Source organism: Furipterus horrens, unplaced genomic scaffold (genome assembly GCF_987537825.1).
Source record: "Furipterus horrens unplaced genomic scaffold, mFurHor1.1.pri manual_scaffold_4, whole genome shotgun sequence".
In the NCBI taxonomy this organism is placed as follows: domain Eukaryota; kingdom Metazoa; phylum Chordata; class Mammalia; order Chiroptera; family Furipteridae; genus Furipterus; species Furipterus horrens.
Genome location: NW_028327174.1, coordinates 55003830 through 55013282, shown reverse-complemented (window position 1 = coordinate 55013282; position 9453 = coordinate 55003830). Strand labels below are relative to the sequence as shown.

At 37.3% G+C, this 9453-nt stretch overlaps 1 protein-coding gene across 1 annotated transcript; it reads left to right on the top strand.

Annotated features, from left to right (window-relative positions):
- The first annotated feature begins 712 nt into the window (after positions 1–712).
- On the top strand, positions 713–1651 carry LOC150011911 (olfactory receptor 6C2-like). Its single transcript, XM_090275601.1, has one exon. It carries the CDS (start codon positions 713–715, stop codon positions 1649–1651), a length of 939 nt encoding a protein of 312 aa, XP_090131727.1.
- Positions 1652–9453: the final 7802 nt, after the last annotated feature.

The window sequence follows — 9453 nt, the reverse complement described above, 5'->3', positions numbered from 1 at the left end:
TTCTTTTTGTAGCACTAGCATATCCTAAAACTCATAAAAATGTATAACATAGATATTATATTCTAACAGTAGAAGTAAAATATAGCCTAGGATAATATTAATGATATAAAATGCATACATTTGAAATAAATTTTCTGTGAGTAAAACCTCAAGAAGTTTGGATTGTAACATATTTAAATGAATATTTAAGAACATGTATCCAGTAAAAGTGTAACAAGTATTCATTGTCAGTTTAATAACTAATATACATTTAAACTTCAATGTAAGAATTTTCTTAATAAAGACCATTGTTAGTTTTTTAGGTACTTTCTTGCTAGAAGCATGTCTGGAGTTAGGAATTGGGGGTGGGGAGTAATGGATCCAAAAGCAACTTTTATTGAGAAAATAATAAATCAAAAAGCAACTTTTAGGACTTGTTTTTCAATAATGTTTACAAGGTAATATGTTGAACTGACACCAATTACAGCTAAACTGTAATTAGAAACAGCAGTGTGAATATGTGATTTAAATATAAACAGTCAGTTCATGTGATACAAGAGGTGGTCAAGCATTAGCAAGTGTTTAAGTGCTTTCTTCCCCACTGACCAGTTGTATAGGAATCACTCTCAGGTTTCCTTTTCTTGAGATTGGAAGATGATCAGGACTCTGGAGTTCCTCATATAAAGCCTTCCTTATTGTTTCCAGCAGAATGGACAAGAGACAATAATCAAGGATGAAAAACCAAACGGCACTAATAACCTTCACCTTGCTGGGACTGACTGATGATGCTCGACTGAAAAGCTTGCTTTTTATCTTTCTATTTGTTTCCTACATGTTGAGTGTATCTGGAAACGTAACCATCATCACCCTCACTCTGATTGATTCCCACCTTAAAACACCTATGTATCTTTTCCTTCAAAATTTCTCCTTCTTAGAAATTTCTTTCACAACTGCTTGTGTTCCCAGATTTTTATATAGCATATTAACTGGGGACAAGTCCATTACCTATAATGCTTGTGTCAGTCAACTCTTGTTTATAGACCTCTTTGCAGTAGCCGAATTTTTTCTTCTGGCCACCATGTCCTATGATCGCTGCGTGGCCATCTGCAAACCCCTACATTACACCACCATCATGAACAGCAGAGTCTGCAAGAACCTCATCCTCTTCTGTTGGTTAGCAGCACTGATCATCATTCTCCCACCAATTAGTCTGGGTTTGGGCCTGGAATTCTGTGACTCAAACCTCATTGATCATTTTTGCTGTGATGCATCTCCCCTCCTGAAGATCTCTTGCTCAGACACGTGGGTGATAGAGCAGATGGTGATAGTGTGTGCTGTGTTGACATTCATCATCACCCTCATGTGTGTAGTTCTTTCCTACATTTATATCATCAGGACTATTCTAAGGTTTCCCTCTGCCCAGCAAAGGAAAAAAGCCTTTTCCACATGTTCTTCCCACATGATTGTGGTTTCCATTACTTATGGTAGCTGCATCTTCATTTATGTCAAGCCTTCAGCCAAGGATGAGGTAGCTATTAATAAAGGGATTTCACTCCTTATTACTTCCATTTCACCAATGTTGAATCCCTTTATTTACACACTGAGAAACAAGCAAGTGAAGCAGGCTTTTCATGACTTAGTTAAAAAAATGGCATTCCTCTCTAAGATGTAAAGGAAGAAAAGAGTCAATGAATCCAATTAAAAGCGAGGATGAATAGGCAGAAAAGCTGAAGCTTCTACTGAGATACCATTTGTCTCTACCTCTACCTGATTTTTTTTCCTCAGTCATACTGACATTCTCACTTTGTTTTTAAACCTGCTTACTGTGCACCCTGACTATTCCATTTTTTACTCTCCATTAAAACTAAATTCTAAGGTGTTTATGCTTACTATCTGACAGAAATTACTATTTTTGCCAAACACTTTGGTTGTTATCCCTGGAAACAGTAGACCACATTTTCCCACCATATTTCTACACTGTAAGGTGTGGCTATGTAGCCCATGTTATAGCTAACAGAATAGGTGTGGAAGTGATGTGCACCATTTCTAGACATGGTCTATAAAAATATTCAATACATGACCCATCATCTCTTATCCCCACCTACTGGTCAGATGTCCATGTTTCAATTACTTTGAAAGCTTCATGTTGATAATGAATGAGCTTGATCTTCAATCTCAGCTATCATCTTCACCCAAAGGTCAGGCTGTCAAAGCAAATTTGATAGAACTTCTCCTCTGCTCCACCTCCAGTCACTTGTCACCAGATCTGACAGGTAAAGTGTCACAGAAATATCCCTGCCACTTACTTAAGGGGCCACATTCAGAGTTAGCTCTAATTTGGCCAAATGGATGAAATTATGACACATCTCAAGCTTGTTAGAAATACACACCGTTAAATTTAATGGTATAGGCCCTGGCTGCTGTGACTCAGTGGATTGAGCCTCTGCCTGCGAGCCATGTGTCACTGGTTTGATTCCCAGTCAGGGCATATATAACTAGGTTGCATGTCAGGTCCCCAGGTGAGGGCGCAAGTGAGAGGCAACCACACGGTGATGTTTCTCTCCCTCTCTTTCTTCTTTCCCCTCTCTCTAAAAATAAAATAAATAAACAAACAAAACAAATAAATAAAATAAATTTAATCGTATAGACATTATGTTTTGACCATTGGCATCCTCCTCCTCAAACAGTCATAACTTAAAATCTGATCCTGGACAATCAATGAGGAAAAATTGTGTTTCAAATCATACATGAACGTTGTAATACCACCCACCCCTCCTCAAATCTCCTGGTCCTATAAACCTTTCCAGTGAAGTGCCTCTGTTACCTCCTCTCATATTCACTGTGAGGAAGGAATTAGCTAAAAAAATTAGCTATGCAATATTTTTCAACCACTTTTTAAAAAATAACCAGTGTTTAAATCACCCTTTCCAGTTTTCAGTGAGTCTATATATTAAGGACATTATGGGATAAACATGTCTATGCAATACTTTGTTTTTCTTGACCCTTTATGTACATTGGTAGCAGTGAAATATGTAACTTTATCAGAAGAAATACCCCACAAAGTTTTGTGCAGAAGATATTTCTCCCTCAGTCAGCCTCTATTAGGTTCCATAAGCTTAACTGATGGAGTAAATTTAGCCCCGTCAAAATTTTGCTCTTTTTTTCTGTTTTTTTTTTTCTTTTTTTAAAGATTTTACTTATTTATTTTTACAGAGAGGGGAAGGGAGGGAGAAAAAGAGGGAGAGAAACATCAGTGTGTGTTTGCCTCTCACACACCCCCAACTGGGGACCTGACTTGCAACCCAGTTATGTATCCTGACTGGGAATTGAACCGAAGACCCTTTGGTTCACAGGCCAGAGCAAAAATTTGCCACTTTAAATCAGAGTACCCACCACATTTTATTGCTTACAGGCTAGCATAAATTGAGTAAATTTGAAGATGTGTATGTGAAGCTAAAGTGGCTTTCTCGTGCCCAACAATTGGTAGCATCCTAATAAATAATATTTTTTCATATTATTTTGCATAAGTGTATGTATCTGGAGGTCTATCATTAATCAACTCATTTTAAAGGGATTTCACCAGATCATGTGTTTCTTTCTGCTACTGTGCACCCTGCAAACTTGGTCTTAGGTCACAGTTTTGATCCACCACCAGTGGCTTAGTATCCCATACCCTGCATCCCACACCCCGGTGCCTAATATGCAACTATGACTGGACTCCCATTACTCTGCCTCATCTGCCCAGTTTGGGTGATGAGTAGCAAAAATGGAGACAACAAATTCTGACATTTTCTAAGGTTCATCCCTATATTAGGGGTTACAATTTTTCCAATTTAGCAAGTCAGAAGTGGAAAACAGAGTAAGGGCCCAATAGTAGCCAGAGGGCTGGCCTTGCTGATTTATTCCACCTGTAGGGTATTGCCTTAAAGGGAATTGACTTGCTCTGAATCGGGATGCCCCCTGACTATAAGGGGTTCCTTGGTAGGTTCTGGCAGGTGAGACCTACTTCTCGTCATGCGGGGATGGAGCCATTGGCTTTATGGTCACTTCAGAGGTTGTAACTGAAAGGGGTGGTGGGAGGGAAGCCCCTTGCATCTGCAGAGGTGTCAGCAAGGCAGAAGCCACTCCCATCTGCAGAGAGGGAGGGGGCAGCCCCTGTTGGGGGGGTGCAGGGGGCCACCTCCGTCTGAGGAGGGGGTGGCACCTGAGGAGGAGGTGGCACTTGTGACAGGGGCAGCACCTGTGGAGGGGGCATCGCAGTGGAAGCTGCTTCCTCCTGAGCATAGTTTGGCACCAAAATAGCCCCTTTTAACTGAGTTTTGGTCCCCTGGATTCAGAGCATTAATGAGGTTTATTTCCTCATTTTCCATTTCTTCCAGTGTTTTACTATCAGGAAGGGGCTTTGGGGCCACCTTTTTTCTCTGCATCATTACCTGGTCCTCTATCCCTATTAAAGCCTTATTATACAATTCTACAAATGTATTTACATAATGGATCTCTTCCCAATTTTCTGATTGTCAGCTATACCTTTTCAATTTCTTAATGACACAGTAAGTCAGGTAACCATTCGTAGGTCACCTTTCCTTACCATTCCAAAGCATACTCAGGACAGACAGTGTTACAATAATAAATCGATATCTTCTTAGACATAGGATAACAACAGTACATATTTCAATTTTCCAAAATTCTCTCCACCAGGGTACCCTCAGGGGCTTACCAAGAACTGCTTTTATTGACCCAGACATATAGGCCAATGGCTATAACTAGAAAAATCCTAAAGATCAGAAAACATATATACCACTCTGGCATCCATAATTCCATTATTCCAAGGAGTACTCTTGATTGAACAAAGAAATCTAACATCCATGATTCCATTATTCCAGAAATGCTCAGAAGTAAAATTTCAGCCAAACAATCTTACTTCTCCACTCCCTTCTCCGTTCTGTTTCCTTTTCACCTTCCAGACATTTTTAGGTAGCTGGTACCCTCAGGAGGTATCTCCCCAGGAGATTGACCTGCCACAGGCAATTATGAAAGCCCCAAGTTGGGAGCCGAATTGAAACAGAACCCACAGGCTGTTTACTTATGAGGAACTAAATTGCTCACCACCAAAAGCTTAATTCTTAATACCAGAGTTTGGTGAAAATAAAGGGAATTATTTATTTAAAGGTTATACTGATTTAGATTAATAGCAGATTTCTGACATTGTCTTATTTTCTTTAAAACACCCACAAACACATAGTTCTGCCTCCCCCTGACAAACCAGGCTAGTGTTAGAATAGGAAAGTCAGAGATACAATTTCCCTACTTCCAGACACAATTCAGCTTTAGCGGCAGCTTCCAATCATTCGTGCCTGATTGTGAAGGTTTTGCCTGTGTCCTGGTGCTCTTACACTCTTAATCCAGAGTCACATGGGTCTATTTCAACCAGTGTGGAGTTCCCAGCCTCCTTTCAAACTGCATGGCCTTCTTCTTTTCCCTTTCAAAACCACATGATTCTCTCTCCTCATTAATGGCTGCCACCTTAAATGCCCAACCTCGGCCTGTGATACAGGACCTGTAAGCTTTTCATCAACATTCTCAGGTGAAAGCCCCTCCCAATTCCTTGGGGACCGGCTCTGCAACAAAAGTATGCAAGCCTTTTCTACCGGTTCTTCCCACATGGTTGTGCTTTCTATCACCTATGGCAGCTGCATCTTCATCTATATCAAACCTTCAGCAAAGGAAGAGGTGACTCTTAACAAAGGAGTTTCCCTGCTCATTTCTTCTATTTCACCTATGTTGAACCCATTTATTTATACCCTGAGAAACAATCAAGTGAAAAAAGTCTTGAATGACTCAATTAAAAAGATGACATTCTTCTTAAAGAAAAAAAAAAGTGGTTGATTAATCAAAATGAAGGATAAATGTTCCCTCAACTTTTCTGGTAAAATTCTAACCATATTTTGTCTTGATACTCTCTCTTAGTTTTATTAATGTTTTACAATTTCTTTCACTTAACTGATGGGGTACCATTACAAATTAATTCCTCTATTCAAAATCTATTTAACAATTCCATCCACATGGATATAATTGTATAATAAAATGTGGGTTAAAAATTACAAATAAGGTGTAATACAGTAATAAAGCACACAAGTTTTTATAAGAATACATTATAATACCAGAATTAGAAAAATATTGTAGACTAAATAATGTAAAAGTATCACCAATGCAAACACCTGAAAATTGTTAATACAATTCAATAACTTATCTTTAATGTTAGGTTATTTTATAACAAATAAGGGAAATCCTTAAATTGAAGTGATAAAACAGATACCAAAAACAGACAGCCTAAGCTTATAAAATGACATAAGTATAGCATAAATTATAGAGGAGTGAATAATGATATGTCAGGATGTATCCAAGCAGAGTGAATTTAAAAACCACATCGAGATGAAATATGATATCTCAACAGCCACATGATGAAAAATTTTAGAAATAACACAACGTGAAACTAAGATTACCTACTACCTTGATGTGCATTTAAATAAAAAAAAAAATACCATCTGCCCACCCATAAATACATAGGCTAAGTTTAAATATTTTTTGGCTGTCAGCTTTTTTTAAAAAAAAAAAAAGAATAAAAAAGCTTCCCTAATGTAATTTAAAATTCTTATTGTAGAGTCACATAAGTAGAGGTTTTTGTTAAGTATATTTTATTGATTATGTTGTTAGAGTAGTCCCAATTTTTTTCCACTTTGCTCCCTTCATCCCAGTACCCTCCTTCTCTCCAGCAATCTCACCCACCTTGGTTCATGCCCATGGGTCATCCTTATAAGTTCTTTGGCTTCATCCTTTCTTATATTATTCTTAACTTTCCCTGTCTATTTTGTACCAACCAATTATGCTTCTTAGTCCCTGAAACTTTTCCCCATTTCTCCCCATCCCCCCTCCCAGCTGATAACCCTCCAAATGATCCCCATATCTATTATTCTGTTCGTATTCTAGTTTGCTTAGTTGAATCTTGTTTTTATTTTTTAGATTCAGTTGTTGATAGTTGTGAGTTTGTTGTCATTTTAGTGTTCATAGTTTTGATCCTTTTCTTAACTAAGTCCCTTTAATATTTCATATATTAAAAAATATATTTCATATATTAATGGCTTGGTGATGATGAACTCTTTTATCTTTACCTTGTCTGGAAAGCACTTTATCTGCCCTTCCATTCCAAATGATAGCCTTGCTGGATAGAGTAATCTTGGTTTTAGGTCCTTGCTTTCCATCACATTGAATACTTTTTGCCAGTCTCTTCTTGTATGCAAAGTTTCTTTTTGAGAAATCAGCTGATAGTATTATAGGCAACCCTTTGTAAGTAACTCTCTGCTTTTCTCTTGCTGCTTTTAAGATTATCTCTTTATCTTGAACCTTTGGCATTTTAATTATGATGTGTCTTGGTCTCTTTATCTTGAACCTTTGGCATTTTAATTATGATGTGTCTTGGTGTGGTCCTCTTTGGGTCTAGCTTTTTTGGGACTCTCTGTGCTTCCTGGACTTGTATGTCTATTTCCTTCACTAAATTTGGGACGTTTTCCTTCATTATTTTTTCACATAAGCTTTCGATTTCTTGCTCTTCCTCTTCTCCCTCTGGCACCCTATAATTCGAATGTTGGCACATTTAAAGTTGTCCCAGAGATTCCTAAGCCTTTCTTCATGTTTTGCAATTCTTGTTTCCTTGTACTGTACTGTTTGACTATATATTTCTTCCTTATGTTCCAAATCATTGATCTGAACTCGTTTCCTTCCCTTCACCATTGGTTTTGTGTGGATTTTCTTTTGTTTCACTTAGCATAGCCTTCACTTCTTCCCTTACAGGTTTGCCATACTCAAGCATATCTGTCAAGCCTGTGAGCATCTTTATCACCAGTATTTTGAACTCTTCATCTGTTAGGCTGGCTATTTCCTTATCATTTAGTTCTCCCACTGGAACCTTGATCTGTTCCCTCTTTTGGGCCATACTTCTCTGTCTCCTCATCTTGACAAGCCCCTGTGTTTGTTTGCTTCTGTGTCTTAGGTAGAGCTGTCGCTCCTGTTACATTGTAAGGGGCAGAGCCTTAGGTACTCATCAGTGCAGGCAACCTATTTCACCATGTTGTGGCATTGTATGTGGGGGAGGAGTCTGAGAGGGAACAATGCTGCTTGCTCAGCACTTGTCCCTTTTTCAGGTACTTCTCTCACTTCTGTATGGGACTTGCGCCTCTCTAGCTGATGCCCTGACCATTGTTCCCAGAATGGGTGGGTCTGTGGACATTCTAGGACTGTGGGGGCCCTTTAAAGAAGGAGACTCTGCTGAGGGACTGGCAGTTTATTCCTCTGCCGCAACCCCCACTGGTGTGCACAGTCAAAAGCAATTAGGCTTTATTTCCCTTGTCTTGGGATTGTGAGCTGCATGGTCTGCTCTGGGGCTGGCAATGCTCCCCAGGTATCCCTCCTGATTTTTTAACATGTTAACTGTGCTTTCCACTAGCCTGCCGCCGCCGCCACCACACCACATCCTCCAATAGTAACAGAAAGCTATCATTCAGAAGTAAAGAATGGTTGTTAAGAGATACTATAGATTTAAAGATATAAAGACGTAAAAAATACAATTTAAAAAGTTATTTTATTCTTAGATACAAAGATTTACATTAAAAATATAATAATTCACCCAAAGCTAACATGTAGAAGTCAATGCAATGTTCATTAGAATTCCAACAGTTATATTATTAAACACACAAAATTATTTTCAAATCCACCTGGAAGAATTAAAAATCACAAATACCCAACAAACATACAAGTAAAATATATTAAAATAAAATTTAAAATATGTATTGACCTAGGAACAATTAAGACACAGAACAAAAAAATAAAGAAATGTATTTTGTGTAAATGAGCTAAGTATTCAATTATAAAGATGGAATTTAAGTTCAGGAAGAAAACAAATGATCATTTATGAATGTTGTTGCTACAACTTATTCATTTGTAAGTAAATATGTTAAACCTATTTTTTGCAACATACTCAAAAACAATGACCACAGTTTATCTTTCATCTTTCAATCTCGTTTTTATAAAAAATTTTTAAGACAATTTTTTAAAATTAAAATTTACTTACTATTATGATTGAAATTGTTTTCTTATTAATACTTTGCTTTATAGGTGCTTATTGCTATATAAAAATAGGCCACTGATTTTTTAAATATATTATTTTTAAATTTTTATTTTTAATTACAGTTTACATTAAATATAATTTTGTTTAAGTTTAGCATAATGCTTAGGCAAGTACAGCATAGTGAACATAGTCAATAATATTGTAATAACTATGTGTGGTTGCTGCATGGGTACTTAAAATATGAGGGAAACACTTTGTAAAAAATATATTCTATATTCAACTTAAATTCTCTTCTAAATTCTGTTACTTTTCTATTAGTTTCTTGCATTTGTGCCCTTTTATTTAAAAAAAAT